The following is a 21,159-nucleotide window of genomic DNA, read 5'->3' on the forward strand; positions in this document are numbered from 1 at the left end:
TATGGAGGAGGATTCACTTTAATAACTGAGGCTACATGGTTCATACAGAGAGGCCTCCAACCAGGCGGTCCAAATGGAAAAGCAGCCAGGTTCTGGTGTTACTGCAGCCATAAGCGTGCAGACCAGCGTCTCCATGGCAACAGTGTGAAGGAATTGGACTTTCTATGAACTGGTCTAGAAGCTGCTTCGTGTTTGCTAAAGCTTCCACTCGAATCCCACTGCAGTGAGTCCAGCTCCCCCTGTGGCCCAATAAACCCACATCAGAACCCGGTGGACAGTACCTGTAGAACCCGGCTCATCCACTGGAAGCTGTCCTCCTCTGTGGAGTCGGGCCGCTGCTCAGCCACGACCACGATCCTCTCGTCGTGAAGCACCGTGATGGAGAACACAGCGATCCTGCAAACACAGTCTGAGCTGCACTGAACGGGCGCTGCGGCAGAACCCGCTGCGGCAGAACCCGCTGCGGCAGAACCACTGACCTGCCCCTGTACACAAACTTCATGGGCTCCACCGCCAACGCCGTGGCCACGATGTCGTCGGCATTGTGCCGCCGGCCGCCCACCACCATCAGCCCGTCCATCTTCCCGGCCACAAAGATCAGACCTCCGGGTCCGATGAAGCCCAGCAGGCCGGTCCGGGTGAAGGGGAGCTCCCCCACAGCAGCGCCGTTGTTGGACACTGGGAAAACCTGAGAGGCCACAGTGAGAAACACAGGGAGGCGTCCGGCGTCCGGCGCCCGGCGCCCGGCGCCGCCGTGCCTCGCGGGCGCTCACCTCGAAGGTGCTCTTGCTCACGCCGGCCAGGCCGTAGTAGGAGGAGCCGGTGGCGGCGGCGCACACGCACAGCTCCCCCACCTCATCGCTGCGACACAGCTGAGGGAGTCCTTCCGGCTTCACCACGCACATCAGCGCTGCACACACAGAGGCACCGGTGAGACCACGCCGCCGCCCCGCCCCGCGGGAGCCGGCTTCCTGTCTCACCTCCGGCCATGACGGAGCCCACGTCCTGCAGCGTGAGGACCGACAGCTTCTCCTCGGAGTCGACCCGGATCACGCCGTGACTCAGACCCTGCATGGACAAGACGCCGCGGCCGGGGGCGGAGCCCTCCTCCAGCGGCCTGAGGACCAGCACGTCCATTGGTTAGAAACACAGGCTAGAGAGCAGCAGCCGCTAGCAGCGGCGCCGCTGAGGCAAAGCCCAGTTATGAGCCTGTGTGGCACGAACACCCAGCTTCATGTCTGAGTGCATAAAAAGCTGCAGCTGCTAACTCTGGGCGCGGGTCCCACCTTCGTATGGCCACCGTCAGCGCCTCGGGGGAGCTGGCACAGGGACAGATGACCTCCGGCCGCAGACCTTTGGTCTGGAAGACGTTGAGGAAGGCGTCGCAGGACGAGACGGACCCTGAGGACAGACACTGCGTTTGAGCCCATTCATTGATGCTTCACCGTCTCTAAGCTCCCTCTGGGACCTACAGGGGTTGGAGCCGTCCGCCACCACCAGCATGCGCAGGGAGCTCAGGTTGACGTCCTTCTGGTCCCGGTGGGCCACCAGAGCCCAGTGCATGTCCCGGGACTTCACACACGCCACCGTGGCTGCACGCAAACGCACAAGGAGTCAGCGGGGATCAGGTGTGGAACCCGGGCTTCTGTCGGAAGCTCTGCTACCTTTGTGCTGGCAGACCTTCTGGATCCAGGACAGAGGGTTGACCTTCATGAGGGCGTAGGGAACACTGATGACGTGCATCATGTTCATCACGCTCTGACGGGAGGAGACAGAAGTCACACAGAGCAGAGCAGCGCAGAGCAGCGCAGCGAGTTCAAGCAGCCAGTTCTTACGGTGAGGACGGCGTGCCACAGGCCCACGTCCTTCTTAAAGTCCAAGACATTCACTATGGTCTCAGCTGCACAGAGACACACACAAAGACAGAGGTGAGGCTTGGCTCCAGCGTCAGACGGCGGAGGAAGCGTCAGCGAGCGTTACCTTCCGTGTACGAGCAGGACTGCGTGAGCGCCTGGCAGTGGGCGAGCAGAGCCGTCCTCCTCACCGTCACCCCCAGCACGCTGCCGTCCTTACAGCTCTTGTACTGGACACACAGAGTCAGAGACAGAGACGCACACAGACAGAGACAGAGACGCACAGAGTCAGAGTCAGAGACACGCACAGAGTCAGAGACAGAGACACGCACAGACAGAGACAGAGATGCACACAGACAGAGACACGCACAGAGTCAGAGACAGAGACGCACACAGACAGAGACAGAGACGCACACAGAGTCAGAGACACACACAGACAGAGACACGCACAGACAGAGACACGCACAGAGACAGAGTCAGAGACAGAGACGCACACCAGGTCCAAATTTAGGCACCGGGTTTAAAGACCCATAGGCCTGTGTGTGTGTGTGTGTGTGTGTGTGTGTGTGTGTGTGTGTGTGTGTGTGTGTGTGTGTGTCTGTGTGTGTGTGTGTGTGTGTGTGTCTGCGTGTGTGTGTGTGTGTGTGTGTACCTCGATGTAGGCGCTGTCCTGGTTGGCATCCTTCACGTGTGGGAACCAGTCCCGGGGCGGTTTGGACAGGTGTTTGGACTCGGTGACGACCCACTGCACCTTGGGCCAGCCTGCACACACGAGGACCCAAGTGTGAGGCTGAGGCTCAGAACCACCAGTAGCACGGATCCTTCAGGTTACAGGTCAGATGACTCCAAATACACCAACTCAAACTGAAATCTGCCCTGAAATCCTCTGGATTCACTACACGACAAAGCTCAAAGTCTCCCTGCATCTACTGACTATTTACTGGACTGGACTGAAAGGAACTCGAGTGGAGGCCGGGTCTGCGTGCGGTTCTGTGCTGAGGCAGAGACAAACAGTCAGGCGTTTGGAGGAGTTAAAACCTGCTGATCGATACAGAGCACTTCAGCTTAATGATGCTGCTATTTATACATCCATTACTTCACTGTGGACCTGCGCTGCAGCTTCACTCACTCTGACTCTGACTCTGACTCTGACTCTGTCTGTGTCCATTCTCATCCTGATGTGCATCATCCTGTAGTGACTCTGTTTCACCATAGGTTAAATAGAATCCTGATTCAGCATGTTTTATTATTGAAACACTACTTTTCATTGACAGGAATCTTCCAGTTTTTTCTGTAGCATCTAAATAAAAGCCTTTCAACCAACAAAGCTGCAGACGTGACAGGAAGTGTGTGTGTCTGTGTGTGTGTGTGTGTGTGTGTGTGTGTGTGTGTGTGTGTGTGCCTCTGTGTGCGTGCAGGCTGGTGTGTGCGTGCGTGCGTGACCTTTGAACTGTAGGATCTCTCCAGTGGGGCTCTTGGGAAGGCCTTTATGGCACACGTCGCTGGTCAGCGCCACCGTCACGCTGCAGCTCCCCAGCAGGAACCCGATCTGCTGGCTGCCGGCGTCCTGGACACAGACACAACGTAAAGCAGGTCCGACACCAGCGGGGCAGCTTTTAAAGCAGACAGACGCCGGGTGGAGCAGCCTCCGTTCAGGCCTGGATTCAGGGCATCAGACCTGGGCCACATTTATCTGGATGAGACCTTCTCAGCGTACTGGAACCGGCCGCTGGTGGTGTCTGTGTAAACCGTCATATACTGCGTGGGTCTGGTTTGTTGTGGGAGCATCAGCACCAACCTTGCGGGTCAGCGGAACTTCTATGGGCACTGGGACGAGCTCGGCCAGCAGGCAGCCGTAGAACGCCGTCATGAAGGCCGCGGGGTCGTTGTTGGGGAAGACCAGCGCCACCTGCACAAGACAACGCCAATCCTTCAAAAACATGGAAGCTGAGACGAGAACCACCGTAGAACCTGTCCTTATCCAGGGACGGGCCTTAAACCGGGTCCAGGTTCTACCCTGAGGAGCAGGAAATGTGATCTGAAGCCTCCAGCGTCACAGCAGAGCATTTATCTGCTGCTCAGGCGGATCCAGTTTGGCTCTGGTTGCATGTTGAGATACAGTAACTGGGAACCAACCTAAGTGCTGCTTAATGGCTCCCACATACAGAGCTATAAGCTGAGTGCCCAGTGAACCCAGTGTAACGATCCTCTCATGTTGACAGATGCTCAGGTTTCATCTGCAGCTGGACAGAGTGGTTCTGGTACCGCGTGCGTCTGCTGCGATCGGTACCAGGACAACGTTAGGATCCGGCGGTGAAGGCTTTCAATTTTCCTTTAACGGAGCCACCTGGTCGGTCTCCAGCCAAGCAGGAAACACGTCACGGACGTGGGACCGGTTCTGAAGCTCGCGTTAATATTTAGCATCAAGCCGTTTCCCGTTTTGTTATGAAATCAAACGGACTGTGTTTGTGTTTGTGTGTGTGTGTGTGTGTGTGTGTGTGTGTGTGTGTGTGTGTGTGTGTGTGTGTCTCTCTCTCTCTGTCTGTCTGTCTCTCTCTCTGTCCTTCACTCACCCTGTCTCCAGCTCTGACCAGCGGCTCCTGCTTGGTTCCCAGCTTGTGCAGCAGGTTGTAGGCCACCTTCACACTCCTGGACCACAGTTTGCCTAAGAACACATCAGAACACGCAGAGACGTCACTGACCCTGTAACCGCACGTCCCCTGTGGCGACTGGATCCGTGAGCAGACGGCTCCAGGTTACGGCTGTTTAATGGTTGAAGAGGATGCTGATCTGCACTTCATCAGCTTCAACAGGAGCGTGGGCGTCACCTCCAGCTGCTGCAGCCTTTGGTTCTGGAGGCGTGTGTGGAGATGAGTCCATCAGTGACAGCACGTCCTGAAGACCCGCGTGTCTGTGAATGTGAAGCTTTAACAACTGCCTGTAGTAAAAAACGCTGCTGAGCTGATGTCAGACAGACACACAGAAACACAGCAAACTAAAGCCCTGAAAACGAGCCCTGAACATCTGTGGTCGGAGACACTGAACAGAACTGTTTCTGCTCTAAGGACAGTGGAGGATCCTCGGCTCCGTCACGTAAGCAGCGGCGCCACAGGATGAAAGGGTTTGAGCTGAGCACCGCACACAGACCGTCTCACCCTGCTGTCGGCGAGCGCTGGGACGTTCGGTTCTGTCACACGGAGCCGGTCCAACAAGCGGCCGGTCCAGGTTTAAGCGTGGCCCTGAACCCACTCCGTCTGGTGGATGTTCACACCAGCTCTCCTTATTTCACACTCTAACAGGCTTGAGGCGCCGCCCGGCTGTTCAACGCCGCTTGTTCGGGTTAATGAGCTCCTACCGTAGGTGAGGACGCAGAGCGGCCTGCCGCCGCCGTCCACGGCCGTGAGGCACGGCGCCTTGGGGGAGACGGTGCCCCAGCGCTGCAGCGCCGCCTCCAGGGACGGGGGCCAGTTGGTCACCACGCCCAGCTGCTCGCCGCGCAGGGCGGCCATGGGCGCCCCCTCGGCCCTGGGCTGGTTGGGGTCCGGCTGCTGGACTGCAACACACAGGCCCTGGTTATTACTGCTTATTTCTCAGAGCGTCACTGCTTTCAGTTAAAAACTGTAGATTAGAGCTGCACGCACGCACGCACACATACACATACATATGCACGCACGCAAACACATACATATGCACGCACACATACACATACACATACATATGCACGCACACACATACACATACATATGCACGCATACACACACACACACATACACATACATATGCACGCACACATACACATACACATACATATGCACGCACACACATACACATACACATACATATGCACGCAAACATACACATACACATACATATGCACGCACACACACACACACACACATACACATACATATGCACGCACACACATACACATACATATGCACGCACACACATACACATACATATGCACGCATACACACACACACATACACATACATATGCACGCACACATACACATACATATGCACGCACACACATACACATACATATGCACGCATACACACACACACACACATACACATACATATGCACACACGCAAACACATACATATGCATGCATACACATACACAAACACATACATATGCACACACATACACATACATATGCACGCACGCAAACACATACATATGCATGCATACACACACACATACACATACATATGCACGCACACACTATCTACACATCTGCTTGAATCATCGCTGAATGAGGCGACGGCCACATCTGGCTGTGCCACTGGTTCCCAGTCTGGCGTGAGGCTGGTGATGGGACTCTGCTGAGTGGGTGAGTCTCAGTCGCGTTTACCTTCCAGCAGCTCCTCGAAGTCGTCCACAAAGAACTCTGTGAGCGGCGGACGCTTGGGCCTCTTCAGAGTGTTGACCAGCTGCTGAATTTTGGCTGAAACCCTGCTGCTGACTGGAACCCCTGCACAGGACAGACACAGCGCTGGTTACATGCTGACGTGAAGGTGCTTTGGTTTAACCGGGGGAGGAGCCTAAATGACAGGGTCTTTAACTGGTTTATTGTACATCTAACAACAGAACCTTCATGAAAATCTGGTCCACCTGGAGGCGAAAGGCAGCTACACTAACAGTGAGACGAGCAAACACTTGTTCTTCCTGCTGAAACCTCCACCTCCTCCTGCCCTGACGCAGCTGAGCATGACTTCTTTCTCACCGTCTCCCGTCTCCATCAGCTCGGCGTTGCCGTATTTGGGCGTCTGTCTCTGGGCCGCGGTGCCGCCACCCGGGGCTCGGTCCACCTGGATCCCATCGGGGCCGGTGCTGTTGGTGTAACCGGTGACGTCTGGAGGGGCAGAGTGGTTCTCTGTGGGAGGGAAGGAAGGTCCAGTATGTCACCGCACTCAGAACCAGCAGGACCAGGAGTCAAGCGGGACCGGACTGATTCTACTGCAACGATGCTGACGGTTGTTCACGGAGCTTTAGTTTGAGGTGCAGACGTACACACTTGTTGACCACCTGCTGTTGCTCTGGTTTAAGCCCTCACCTCACCTCTAACAACACTGCCCTCGCATACAAAAAAGCCCAAAGGAGTCTGGAGACGGTTGCCAGGGCGACGGACATCTGGATTATGACCGCGGGAGCTGCCAGATGGATGCTGATGGTTCTGTTTGTGTGTCTGCAGCCTTTGGAGGTTGTATCTTTACTCTTTGGGTGAATGTAGTGTCCACTCATTGCAGCTCTGCTGTCGATGTTACATCAATCACAGAACTGAATCAAACAGCGTGCGGACACGCGGGAAACAAGATGTGCTTCAGTTTGCAGGCTCCATCTTTCCTTATATATAATCAGTGCTTGTTCTCTCAGGGAGATGCAGTCAGAGGCTGTAAACACACGACCGAGCTCCTTGTCCCTGTGGCTCGGTCCAGAATTCAACCTGCATCCAGTTTGTCTCTGTTATTAACACACTGACTTGACTTTTATTAAGTAGTATGGGATATGTATAATAATGCACATATGTATGTATATTGTATGTATATGTTTGAATTAGTATGTGCACATACCTTAGCACTATTATTGGTATTAGTATTAATCTCCAAGGTAAACCACAGTACAAAAGTTGTTTAGTTATGAATGTGTTAGCCTAAGGTACATCCCTGCTTCTTATTTATTTTTTTTATTTATTTATTTTTTCTTTTTTGCTCCGATTGTTTACTTAACACATTTGCTTGGTTTCAGCAGCTGGTTGCACCCCTTAACCCCCCCCCACCCTCCCGCATACACACCCTAAAGCAGAAACCTAACCTGTCCACCAACACAGCAACATCACACACATTTTGGATTAGCTAAATAAACCATTAAATAAACCATAAATCAGGAAGAGTATATATATTCTATATATACTCTTATTAAAGCAAAGCTGTCCATCACAATGTGGCATTCAGCGTAATATATGCTGCTTGCTAAACTGCTGGACAGAACAAAAAAAAAAAAAAAAAAAAACACACTGACAACAGTTTACTAAGGTTTAACTGAGAAGCTTTTGAGAAGATGGTCTCTCATTAATTCATGACATACTGACTGACTGCAGCGCGTGGAGGCTGAGCCACAGAGCTACGGTTAGTGATCCAGACTGTGGGAAGCTTCCAGAGCTGCTGATTCAGCGTCGTCAGCGTTTCCTGATGACGAGCAGCGGATTAAATGTCTGTTCATAAGTCAATGCTCGTCTGTGAACAACCACACTCGTTATTCATGAGCAGACGCTCCACCCCCTGCTGTCTGTCGGCCCTCACCTGGCTTGTGGTGCTGGCGGTGGACGTGCTGTGCCAGGACGTCGGCCAGCCCCCCCCCCGCGGCCCCGCTGCCCCCGCTGCGTGTGGAGCAGGAGGACGCGGTGGACGAGGCGGTGGTGGTGGTGGTGGAGGAGGTGCTGTGGAGGGCGCGGCTGATCCAGTGCTCCATGCTGATGCTGTCCTCCCGGCTGGATGAGGTTCCTCCCCCGCCGCCTCCTCCATCCTCCTCCTCGCAGTCTCCTCCTTCGTCTTCATCACCGTAACCCTGACCCTCATCCTCTGAGCCTGAAGAAGTGTCTGATCAGACAAAGCACAACACAACAGAAGCAAGGTGAGAGACGGGACCATAGAAATGTAGGGTATCTACAAGCAGAAACACCTGCTCCACATCTGTCCCAGTCTGAAGTGTTCCCATCAAAGCGCCACAGGCCAGGACTGGACTAGTGTTTGCCTGCTACAGGCTGCGGCGGGTGCTTGGCTGTGGATTTATGTGCACACATTTGCATAATGCCCACGGCTGAATAACAAGAGGAGCTGACCCAGTTCTAACACACAGGAGAGAGAACCAGCAACAGCCCCAACAAACGCCTGACCCGGTGAGGCCCAGCTCCGCAGGTGGGGCGACTTGCTGAACCAGAACCAAGCCAAAGGTTCTGCAAGATGAGTCTCAGGCAGTGGACACTCAGAACCTGTCAGAACAAACTGGATCCAAGCTGCTATGAGTTAGTAACCAGGCTGTGTCAGTGCCTGTTTGTTTAGTCAACAGCTGACGTGTCACCGCTAGCGTGAGCCATCATCTTATCTCCCATGGTGCTTTGCTGAAAAGCCAGACGGATGAATGTGAGCGTCAGCCATGAAAACAGACGCTGCCTGACACTGGACCTGCCCTCCAGACGTGGAGCTGTGGCTGTGAGATGACGCGCAGCTGGAAGCGGCTCGTACCTGGAGGCGTGTAGGCATCCATGGACGTCTGCACCACCAGCGAGCGGCGCTTTGAAGGCATCGGCACCGCCATCTTCCTCTCCTTGTGCTTGGCCAGGGCTGCCTGCACCGCCTCAGAGTGCACATCTGGAGACACACAGCAGGGGTCCGTGTCAGCTGCTAGAGCTAAAACAGCTAAACACACAAACTGGAGCCTTTCACTGAACAAACCAATCTGCTGCGACCTTTAGCGTTTAGCTACTTGTAATGAGGTTCTGATGCTTTGGATCCATGAGACCGCGTGTTTCCAGCTGGGTTTGTTTGCAGGGCTTCATCAGGCAAACAGAGCCCGGAGCCACACGAGGATGGATGAGGTCACACGTTCGTTTAGTTCATGAAAGGAAACCGGATCATTTAAACCTCATATCGTCGACTGACTGACGTGTGCAAGAATGGAAGAAAACGAAACCTGAATGTCATCACTGATTGTTTTTGGAGAGAATTCACACAGGTTCTGATCCGTAGTCAGCACAGAGAGACAGAAGGACGCACCTGATCTGTAACGTTCGTCTCTGGACCCAGACGACCGCCGGCGGTGGTAGCGGGTCGACGAGGACGGGGTGACGGGCGCCCTCTCCTGACCCAGCGACGGGTCCGCCGCTGACGGACACAGGTTCAGAGGCCGTTAGTCTCGTGCACAGGAGCTGCTTCCTACGTTGCTCAGTCACATATTTCAGGCTCCACTGCCTCGTGCTCGTTCATCCCACTCATAATAATGATTCTCTAGCTTCCGTCCGTGCACAGCAGGAGGCGACGGCACCAGCAAGGTTCAAACTAAGTGAGTGTTAACATTGTAGTGCTGTTTGACATCATTGGCATGTTTTTTGATGCTCCTCCTCCAGATTCTGCTGTATTAAAACCTGCAGGTCCTTTGTGATGGGGAAACGCTGCCTGACATCAGAGAAGCACTCAATGATTGTAATGTTAATCTAAACTGGAGTTAAACCCACACTGCCTCACTCGCCTGCACCAAGTCGATCGGTCTAATGCTCCCTGATGCTGATCTACGAGCCTCCATCTACACCTCCACCCTCGACCGTCCATCTGCATTAGAGTTCTCATGCTCTCATTACCCACACAGCCCTGCTCCTCGCCTGCACACGCGTTAGTCCAAGTGTTTGTGAAGGAAGGTACAGAGGCAGAGCGTGTCAGCAGCTGAGCGGTATCTGGACCTGGAGCCGGAGCTGGATCAGAACAACCCCCAGTTTGACTTTTCCACTCGTCCAACACGTGACGAGATCTCAGAGTGGAAGATTAAAGCAGTCGATGCAGACTTCTCTTTCACGCCGCTGGAAAGACACTAAATCCAATGAGGACCTGAGCTGGATGAAGTGGACCTCACGCAGCTCCCAGCGACATATACACAACAAACTCCCTTCAATCAGATCCAACAAATAACTTCATTGAGAGAATGACACCAACACAAGGAAACGGAACATATTGATAACACGAGACCTGCAGTGTGTAAAATCACACAACTCAAACATAAAACATGAATGATTAATGATTAATGAGCGAGTGCAGCAGCTGGAGCGACGAAGCTCAGCTTATAAGAACTTCATCAGTCACGTGTCAGTAGAACCCAGAAGAATGATGGTCCATTCCAGCTACTGGGTTTGTGCTTGACCAGACCTTTGAGAGGTTTATCAGAGGAGGGGAATTTCTGGAGAGATGCTGAACACTCAGGGTTTCCCTGAAATGAGCCCAGAGAGAGTGGAGCCTGAATGGAGGCTGAGCCTCGACACGAGCTACGCTAACCTTTGATTCCTGCTTTACCAGAGTCAACAGGATGAACAGGCCCTAAACAGCAGCCTGCTTCTCTCAGGGCACGCGAGTTACTGCATGACGCTGCTCTAATGGGGCTCCGACGGGGCAGCACAGCACAGCTGGACGTTTACCTGGAGTCTGAGGGAAATAGGCCCCAATCAGCTTGGACCTCTTCTTCTCGTAGCCCTTCTGTGTGATATCACCTGCAAACAGAGACAGGGCTTTAGCACCTAAAAGCGGTTGCGATCTGAGAGGTATCACCACGTTATGAAACACAGAGGCAGTGATGCCTTCATACACTATAATGCAATCGACCCCTCATCACAAAACAAACACGGAGCTTTGTGACGTTTCAGGCCACGTTTTCATTCTGCCAGCGCACATCTGGAGCTGAAGCCAAGTCCTTTACATGAAGCTGAGAAGCAAAACGAGTGCAGTCAACAGGAACCAGCTTTAACAAACCAACAGCTGGGAGATTGTGTTAGTGACTGATGAGCAGGAAACACTGAGAATCCGGTGAGACATCAATGACACAGATGCTAAATCTGCAGACGTGAGCGGCGCCGGCGTCGGCCTCCAACTCCTCAGACCAGACACAGGAATGAAGACAAGCGAGATGAGCATCTGGAAACGGACCTGAAGGTGGAGTCAGCGCCGCTCGACCCGTGTCACATCAGAGCAGCTCAGCTGGTGTTAAACTCACCAACGTGGCCGTCGGGAAGCAGACGGAGGTACACGCTTTTGGTTTGCAGTCAAACGGCTCTACAAGGACACGATGCTCCTGCTGCAGCTCCACACATTGGTGCTGTGACGTCTGAGTGATGTGAGTCGTGGCACCGGTACAGACGTCTGCTCTTATTCTGTGAACGCACCCTTCATTGACTTACAGCGCAGCGCCGCGAGTGAGCTGCAGATGTCGCTATAGCAACGGATGATGCAACGACTTCCAGTTATGTAATAACGCAACAGGTGTTGATGAGCAGTAAATCTGAATGAGCAGAGGCGGATAAGGAGCAAACTCGCTGCATTCAAACTGGTTTAATCTAAAATTGAAAAACAACAAAAACACAAAACAAAACACCGGGTCAGAAGTCTGCAGATCAACAACAGCAGGAACAACGCAGTCATGACTGTGCTCTGCTCCGACAAATCAGCAAGAAGAGTCTGAGTTCCTACTGATCCGTGACCATATAGAGTAAGAGAGAGAGAGAGACGAGGGGCGAGAGAGAGAGAGAGACGAGGGGCGAGAGAACTAACAGACACAAAGAGACAAAGCAGACAAAAATAAGACGCACAGCGGAGGGAAAAGTGGGAAGCACGAGGAAAGGAGATCCGAACCGTAGGAGCGGAGGAAAAAGTGACACTAATAAAAAACATACCAGAGAGAGAGAGAGAGAGAGAGAGAGAGAGAGAGAGAGAGCGAGAGAGAGAGAGAAAGAGACAGAGAGAGAGAGAGAGACAGAGAGAGAGCGAGAGAGCGAGAGCGAGAGAGAGAGAGAGAGAGAGCGAGAGAGGGAGAGAGAGAGAGAGAGAGAGACAGACAGACAGACAGAGAGAGGCTGCCTCCACCCAACGCCTAAAAAGGAAACAGTCCATTTTATTGTTTCCACGTTGCAACACGTGGAGATGGAGAAAAGACAGAGACGAGGATTTAGGAGCAAAGAGCAAGGAATGAGTGCCTGCGCCTCTGAGCAACCAGCATCTGAACCAGAACCAAGGTCCAGAGTGACTCCAGCTCCTTCTGTGATAGTAAAGCATCACGTCTGACAGCTTCCACTGAGACACCACAGCCTGGTGCAGTGACGTGGCCAAACACAGGAAGCTCCACCTGAACCATGAACTGAACTGGGAACCATTATGACCAGTATACCACTAACGAACTAATGAGCAGAGTGACACACAACAACACGAGCCAAACGGGTGGAAGTCCCCTGAGGGAAGCAGGTGGCACGTCCCAGGAGCCGGCAGGTGTTTCCAGTAACAACAGCTGAGTCAGGACGCAGGTAAACGTGTGTAGAGTGTGAGGCACAGACAGGTGTGACTCCTACTGCAGCAACACCACAGCTGCCTTTACATGTGGAACCATCCCATAATACTGTAAAGCTCTACTCAACTAGTCCCTATTCAATCACCTAGTCCAGTCACGCCCCACTAGCTCCATCAGTAGCTCCCATCAATACTAACGTTGGTGAGGGGTTACCATAGCAACAGAACCTACAGTCCTGGAGGTGAGCACACAGAACAGGGCCAGCAGAACCGCCGTCGCCTAGGGAACCAGAGCTGGGCCTAAACGTCTGCCCAGTCCGGCACGCTCACACCTGCTGTTTGGACCACGGCTCCTCAGCGTGAGTCCAACAGGGAGTGGCGCCGCCCGTCCAGCTCCGTCCTCTGGTGTCGAAGCTCAGACTCACGACCCCCCTGGTGCTACAGTCCCACACGCTGACTCATCACTGTGACTCTGAGTGACTGGTTCATGACCGGACCTGCTTTACGGCCTTCATCTGTTTTAACTGCGCCAACGGTGGGTGTAACTGAACGGAACCTTGTGACGTTTACACACGAAACAAGGACCCACGTCCACCTGCTTCTCTGAGGCCCAGGTTTGACTGGACCAGGTCAGTAAACACGTGGCATCGCTGGTTCGAGTGGTGCTGAAGAGCAAACACTGATCTACAGCTCCTCTCCCAGCGGATGTTGTGCCGTAACGACCCTGGTTTCCTCAGAGCTCCTGCTCGGCCCGCTTTCCCACGCCCAAAATAAAACCAAACACCAACTGGGCCGGCGTTATTCTGAAACTGGAGATGGTTCTGTGTAATTATCCAGCGTCTGCTGCTCGGCTCAGAACAGAAACTAAATGTGACAAGCAGAGATTCAAACATTCCTGAAGCTCAATGGGACACGATGAAAATACCAGGAGTGAGTGAGACGTGGGGCCGACCCGAGGAAAGCCCGGCCCAGGATGTGGGTCACAGGGTCGCTCTCTGCACCATCTGCCTTACCAGCAGAACCGCAGGCACGTAGAACAGAACTGACTCAGCAAAACCTGGAGGCCCGGTTCTGCTGATGCCTGATAAACCCAGGCCTCCTACACACCGAACCTGTTCTATGTTGATCCAACTACGTTCACCTGCTGCAAGAAACGGGTCAGAGCGGCGTCCAAGACGTTCGCCAAAATTACCTATATACGCCTGTGGGCGACGCCTGTAGGCGACACCTGTGGGCGACGCCTGTAGGCGACGCCTGTGGGCGACGCCTGTACCTGTGGGCGACACCTGTACATGTCTGCGACGCCTGTGGGCGACGCCTGTAGGCAACACCTGTACCTGTGGGCGACACCTGTACATGTGTGCGACACCTGTAGGCGACACCTGTACATGTGGGCGACGCCTGTAGGCGACACCTGTACATGTGGGCGACGCCTGTAGGCGACACCTGTGGGCGACACCTGTGGGCGACGCCTGTAGGCGACGCCTGTACATGTGGGTGACGCCTGTAGGCGACGCCTGTACATGTGGGTGACGCCTGTAGGCGACATCTGTACATGTGGGCGACGCCTGTAGGCGACCCCTGTACGTGTGCGACACCTGTAGGCGACGCCTGTACATGTGTGCGACGCCTGTACATGTGGGCGACACCTGTGGGCGACGCCTGTACATGTGGGCGACACCTGTGGGCGACGCCTGTACATGTGGGCGACACCTGTGGGCGACGCCTGTACATGTGTGCGACACCTGTACATGTGTGCGACACCTGTAGGCGACACCTGTACATGTGGGCGACGCCTGTAGGCGACACCTGTACATGTGTGCGACGCCTGTAGGCGACACCTGTACATGTGGGCGACGCCTGTACATGTGGGTGACGCCTGTAGGCGACCCTGTACATGTGTGCGACACCTGTGGGCGACCCCTGTACATGTGTGCGACGCCTGTACATGTGTGCGACACCTGTACATGTGTGCGACACCTGTGGGCGACACCTGTACATGTGGGCGACGCCTGTAGGCGACACCTGTACATGTGGGCGACGCCTGTACATGTGGGTGACGCCTGTAGGCGACCCCTGTACATGTGTGCGACACCTGTGGGCGACCCCTGTACATGTGTGCGACACCTGTAGGCGACGCCTGTACATGTGTGCGACACCTGTGGGCGACGCCTGTACATGTGTGCGACACCTGTGGGCGACGCCTGTACATGTGTGCGACACCTGTGGGCGACGCCTGTACATGTGGGCGACGCCTGTACATGTGGGCGACACCTGTAGGCGACGCCTGTACATGTGTGCGACACCTGTAGGCGACGCCTGTACATGTGCGCGACACCTGTAGGCGACGCCTGTACATGTGCGCGACACCTGTAGGCGACGCCTGTACATGTGCGCGACACCTGTAGGCGACGCCTGTACATGTGTGCGACACCTGTACATGTGTGCGACACCTGTACATGTGTGCGACACCTGTAGGCGACGCCTGTACATGTGTGCGACACCTGTAGGCGACGCCTGTACATGTGTGCGACACCTGTAGGCGACGCCTGTACATGTGTGCGACACCTGTACATGTGTGCGACACCTGTAGGCGACACCTGTACATGTGTGCGACACCTGTAGGCAACACCTGTAAATGTGGGCGACGCCTGTAGGCGACGCCTGTACATGTGGGCGACGCCTGTACATGTGTGCGACGCCTGTAGGCGACGCCTGTACATGTGCGCGACACCTGTAGGCGACGCCTGTACATGTGCGCGACACCTGTAGGCGACGCCTGTACATGTGCGCGACACCTGTAGGCGACGCCTGTACATGTGTGCGACACCTGTAGGCGACGCCTGTACATGTGTGCGACACCTGTACATGTGTGCGACGCCTGTACATGTGTGCGACACCTGTAGGCGACGCCTGTACATGTGTGCGACACCTGTAGGCGACGCCTGTACATGTGTGCGACACCTGTAGGCGACGCCTGTACATGTGTGCGACACCTGTACATGTGTGCGACACCTGTAGGCGACACCTGTACATGTGTGCGACACCTGTAGGCAACACCTGTAAATGTGGGCGACGCCTGTAGGCGACACCTGTACATGTGGGCGACGCCTGTAGGCGACACCTGTACATGTGGGCGACGCCTGTACATGTGGGTGACGCCTGTACATGTGGGCGACGCCTGTAGGCGACACCTGTGGGCGACGCCTGTACATGTGGGTGACGCCTGTAGGCGACACCTGTACATGTGGGCGACGCCTGTAGGCGACACCTGTGGGCGACGCCTGTACATGTGGGCGACGCCTGTAGGCGACACCTGTACATGTGGGCGACGCCTGTAGGCGACACCTGTACATGTGGGCGACGCCTGTACATGTGGGCGACGCCTGTAGGCGACACCTGTACATGTGGGCGACGCCTGTAGGCGACACCTGTACATGTGGGCGACGCCTGTACATGTGGGTGACGCCTGTACATGTGGGTGACGCCTGTAGGCGACCCCTGTACATGTGGGCGATGCCTGTACATGTGGGTGACGCCTGTACATGTGGGTGACGCCTGTAGGCGACGCCTGTACATGTGTGCGACACCTGTAGGCGACATCTGTACATGTGTGCGACACCTGTAGGCAACACCTGTACATGTGTGCGACACCTGTAAATGTGGGCGACACCTATGAGGAAAAGCATCTGAAAAAACGGATTAAGCACTGTTAAGAACTGTCACTACAGAACCAGCATAAAAACACAGCGTCCATGAGCGATGAGGACGAGGTGCCTTCAGGTACCTTAAACAGATTGTGTTTGTGTGACTCACAGGTGGCTGACAGGCGGCTGTTGCAGCCTGCGGCCTCCAGCTTCCTGCGTCTCCAACATAATAAATAAATGAAGACGTGACAAAGCATCTGGGGATGTTTTACTGTTCTCAACACTAAAACCTAAGCAGGCGGCAGTGGGCCTGTAGCACATCCATCATGATCGTCAGCCAGGAGAAAAGGACTTCCTCCCTAATAGTCACATCCACCAGCTGCAGCCTGGAGAGGAGGAGGAGGAGGAGGAGGAAGAGCAGGACGGGCCGACCCGGACCGTGGCTGTCAGAGGGAAGGAGCAGCAGCCACATGCATCTCTGGGCACATAACTGGTACCAAACCGTTTGAAGGAAGATGGAGTGGAGTCCCGAGGTTCTCTACAATCCCACACTTCAAACACATTCAGCATTTAGATGGTGCTGTGAGTGTCAGCGTGCCGGCGTCCAGAGCCTCCAGAACCGGCAGAGACCCAGTGGGGACCAGCCCAGTCCTAAGTGTAAGCATCTACTGCACCAGCGTCCTCCTCAGGACAGACGGACGCTTCTCCTCGCTGCCAGGGGGCATTGTGGGTAGTCCAGTCCCACGTCTGTCTCACTGTCTCATCTATACGGGTTAGGGTTAGGGTATATAGGGCTATACGGCGTTGGACCCTTCTCATGGCTCGGCCTTTGGATTCCTTCCCCTTTCAGAAGCTGCCTTCGACCACAGCAGCAGCGGTGTTTCCGTACGCTGCCGAGGGTCTGCTGCAGTGCTGCTTGGCAAGGCATGTGTTCCCCCGGCGCTCCACCCAGCACCGGCCCAGAGGAAAAGCCAGCGAGTGCTGCTGAAACAATGTGATTTAAATGTGCTCCTCTCAGCTCAGCCACTGCTCCTCCTCCTGCTCCGGAGGAGGTCTCTCACTTTCTTGCTCGTCTTCCTGGTCCTTACATGGACACAGAGACACCACAGAGCCGAAGGACGCCTCAGGCCTGCTTGCTGTCAGACCGGACCGAGCCTGGCAGGACCTGGGCAGCTGACGGGTCCTGTCCTTCCTGGAGAAACAGGGTTTATTGTCCACATGAACGAAGGCTGTGACATCCACCAGCGAAACCCGGACTCTAAAAGAAATATGAAATCCAAGGATGTGACCACAAGAACAGGATGTTGAAGGTTGAATCAGTCAAAAAACTGTCGAATCTGGTGAAGGTCACAGGGTCGTGTCACTACATATGAAGCCCAGAGTTCAGGGGCCAAACTACTCTGTTGTTGATCCACCTGATGGTTCACAGAGCCTCGTCTGAAACATTGCGTCTAGCGTTGAAGGATTCTTTACAAACCTAAAGACTGGAAAACACATGGACAGGCCTAACAATGTCACACACACACACACACACACACACACACACACACACACACACACACACACACACACACACACACACACACACACACACACACACACACACCTCAGGCTCATTTACATTTAGATGAGTCCATTAAGACCCATAATCCACCAGCACCACCACCAGAACCCGTCTCCAGATTTTCTCGACCTTCTCATTCGTCTCAGTTTTTTCTTGCAGGTAAAAATAATAAACTCTGTCTGGATCATTTGGGGATTGGATGCGGTGAAGTGAAGCGTGTTGCAAAGAGAGAAAACAGCCTTTTTCTTCCTCCACTTCAGCACATTCGTTGTCTTTCCCCTTATCCACCTACCTCCTTAGCCTGTCCTCTCCTCCTCATCCTCTTCCACCTCTTCAAGTCCTCCTCCCCCATCTCTTCCAAGTCCTCCTCCCCCATCCACCTCCCCTTCCTAGTCATTTTCCACCTCCACCTTGTTTACCTCCTCCTCCTAGTCCTCTTGCTCCTCCACCATCTCCTTCATCTCCTCTTTCCCCTAGTCCTGCTCCTCCTCCTGTTGACAGCTGCTCGTCCATGAAGTGGCAGCTGGACTCACACCTCCACTAACAGACACTGATTACTGGAGCTCAAAACCAATCAGCTGCTAATGAAGACTGGCACTGGTCAAAGAGAGGAGGAATGAGGCAGGAACCAGGGAATGATACGAGCTCCACTACTCACATCAGTCCGAGTCACCACAACTAACACGAGACGATGGGATGATTAAAACCTGCATCAAACAGCTCACAGACAGAAGCCCACAGGGTCGACAGCACTAACACGCGCTCCTCATGGGCCGGAAGCAGGCTGAACCCAGAGGGTCTGACGAGGCCTCTGCTTCTCCTGCTGCGTTCAAGTGCCCTGATGTTCACTGGTACTAAGTGTCTGAATGGGATGTTTTTACTGATAAACAACAACACACCTGCTGCTTGTGGTCACCGTGCTCTTACGTAACAACGTTCACATCGCCAGCACCTTTAACAATATTTGCAGGAGGAAGATGAGGAAGAGGAGCGGCTCAGATTTCATTCCACTCTCTGTGTGAGTAAAGGCTCCTGGCTGCTCCTCTGCTCACCCCCTGCTGAGGCAGCGTATGTGTCGTAGCCTCTCTCTCGTCTCCGCTCGTCAGGACTCCAGGTTCCTCTAATGGATTTATCCCATGAGCCACTGCTGCTCTGAGAAAGACGGGGCAACTCATTCATCTGTGTGCTGCTACACTCAGGCTGTGGTGGCAGCTCAGCTCATGTAACATTCATGCCAATAAACACTAATGAATTCAATTCAGCTGAGAAAGTGATGCAGCAACACACACACACACACACACACACACAGACACACACATACACACACATACACACACACACACACACACACACACACACAGACACACACACACACACAGACACACACACACACACACACACACACACACACACACACACACACACACACACACACACACACACACAGACACACACACACACACAGACACAGACACACACATACACACACACACACAGACACACACACACACACACACACACACACACACACACCCACACACACACATCACACACACACACACACACACACAGACACACACACACACACACACACAGACACACACACACACACAGACACACACACACACACACACCGTGACAGAACACCTCACAGCAGCTGCTCGGAGTGAGACCACACAGATCAATCAAGGAGAGAGAGAGTGATTGTGTTCACTACAGTAAATATTTGATTGTCTACCCCCCCCCCCCCCCCACACACACACAGGGTTGCTGCTACAACGTTGCTTCCTGTGTTTTCGTGTGTTTTCGCGTGTGGTGAGCGTCTGTCACTTCTTTCCCTTCAGCTTCTGCGGCTTGACTTCTTCCTCACTTGGCTCATGGATCTAGATTTAAATGAGGAAACAGGACATTTCACACAGAGTCAAACGGAGCCTCATGTTTCGCACTGAACAATGTGACATGGAGAAATGAACACAGACCCCGAAACAAGACTGAGATGCACATGTGAACACGCACACGCGTGTCTTTTGGCCCCAGGTCTCAACAGAGGGCAACAGCAGGAGGCCCCCAGTTCCCATAATGCCTCAGTTTGCTGTGGCAGGTGGCGTCCATCTTTGTCCGACACCGGACCTGAAGGTCTTAACGCACAACGCACTGTTGATAACACAACTTCAGCAGGACTGTGACACACACAGTGTTCACTCCTCTGCAGTCTGAGCTTCGTGTCATATCAGAGGAACCAGAGGCCCGTCACTGTTCAGGAGATCCAGCAGGTTAAACGCCCACTGTCCCCTCCCCTTCACTCTGACAGCCTGACCTGCATCAGAAACACAACTGGTACAGAACACGAGCACTTCAACATAAAAAACCAATGAGTCTGTTAATGTGGCTCATGTTTGTCTGGAATCACAGCAGGAGAGAGAAACACACACAACACAGACTGAGAATCACTTTAGACAAAAGTGTATTGAATTGCTTCAGAAACAAACAGGACACTGATTAGAACCAGAACTGAGCCAGAACCAGTCTGTCTCACAGCAGGCTCAGGTTGAGGGTTCCCAGTGGAGGCGCTGCTCCATGCTGCACCTCCTGCAGCCACAGCTGGCAGCTGTGAGGACGAGTTGATCTTTCAGGACAAACTCAGGACCTTGTGCATGTACAAAGCTAGAAACCTAGAATTAGTCCAAAGGAGCTGTAGCTGTAACACAGAACGGTACCGGCCTGTAGATTCATTGGCTTCTATGACGCAGGGTGTCCCCCCAGACCTCCACACTGGTTCAGGAGTGCTGCATTATTTACAGCTGGCACAGTTACAGCTGCTCTGATCCAAATCTGTCACTTCACCTCAGCTCACGGTGAAACGCCACCAGCTACCAGCCCACACAGAGCAAGCGCTGGAGGACGGACAGGAAACTCGGGTTTCAGGCTGTGAAAAGCCTGCATCCAGTAAAACCAGGACCAGCTGATGGACCCGACAGGAGTCACTGAACGTCCCAATACTCCAGCACCACAAGAATCACAGTAAAACACAAAACCAGCCACCGGAGCAATGA

General features: G+C 53.9%; 1 protein-coding gene across 5 annotated transcripts in view; it reads right to left on the minus strand.

Moving 5' to 3' along the window:
• The window catches only part of LOC114844143 (disco-interacting protein 2 homolog C), a 40,751-nt gene that overhangs the window by 7,427 nt on the left and 12,165 nt on the right, over window positions 1-21,159 (minus strand). For 4 of the 5 annotated variants that reach the window (XM_055503635.1, XM_055503634.1, XM_029131253.2 and 1 more), the window contains exons 2-21: window positions 11,041-11,112; window positions 9,635-9,742; window positions 9,104-9,229; window positions 8,162-8,458; window positions 6,586-6,735; window positions 6,214-6,333; window positions 5,209-5,406; window positions 4,427-4,518; window positions 3,652-3,762; window positions 3,297-3,420; window positions 2,506-2,615; window positions 1,981-2,083; window positions 1,836-1,900; window positions 1,665-1,758; window positions 1,473-1,592; window positions 1,287-1,401; window positions 981-1,117; window positions 774-910; window positions 480-688; window positions 282-396 (exon numbers count right to left, since the gene is read on the minus strand). In XM_055503635.1, coding sequence (XP_055359610.1) covers window positions 282-396; window positions 480-688; window positions 774-910; window positions 981-1,117; window positions 1,287-1,401; window positions 1,473-1,592; window positions 1,665-1,758; window positions 1,836-1,900; window positions 1,981-2,083; window positions 2,506-2,615; window positions 3,297-3,420; window positions 3,652-3,762; window positions 4,427-4,518; window positions 5,209-5,406; window positions 6,214-6,333; window positions 6,586-6,735; window positions 8,162-8,458; window positions 9,104-9,229; window positions 9,635-9,742; window positions 11,041-11,112 — 2,603 coding nt within the window. Of the gene's footprint in view, window positions 1-281; window positions 397-479; window positions 689-773; window positions 911-980; window positions 1,118-1,286; window positions 1,402-1,472; window positions 1,593-1,664; window positions 1,759-1,835; window positions 1,901-1,980; window positions 2,084-2,505; window positions 2,616-3,296; window positions 3,421-3,651; window positions 3,763-4,426; window positions 4,519-5,208; window positions 5,407-6,213; window positions 6,334-6,585; window positions 6,736-8,161; window positions 8,459-9,103; window positions 9,230-9,634; window positions 9,743-11,040; window positions 11,113-11,612; window positions 12,255-21,159 lie in introns of those variants that run through there. The other variant, XM_055503636.1, reaches the window with a different exon arrangement.

Source organism: Betta splendens, chromosome 17 (assembly GCF_900634795.4).
Source record: "Betta splendens chromosome 17, fBetSpl5.4, whole genome shotgun sequence".
NCBI lineage: Eukaryota > Metazoa > Chordata > Actinopteri > Anabantiformes > Osphronemidae > Betta > Betta splendens.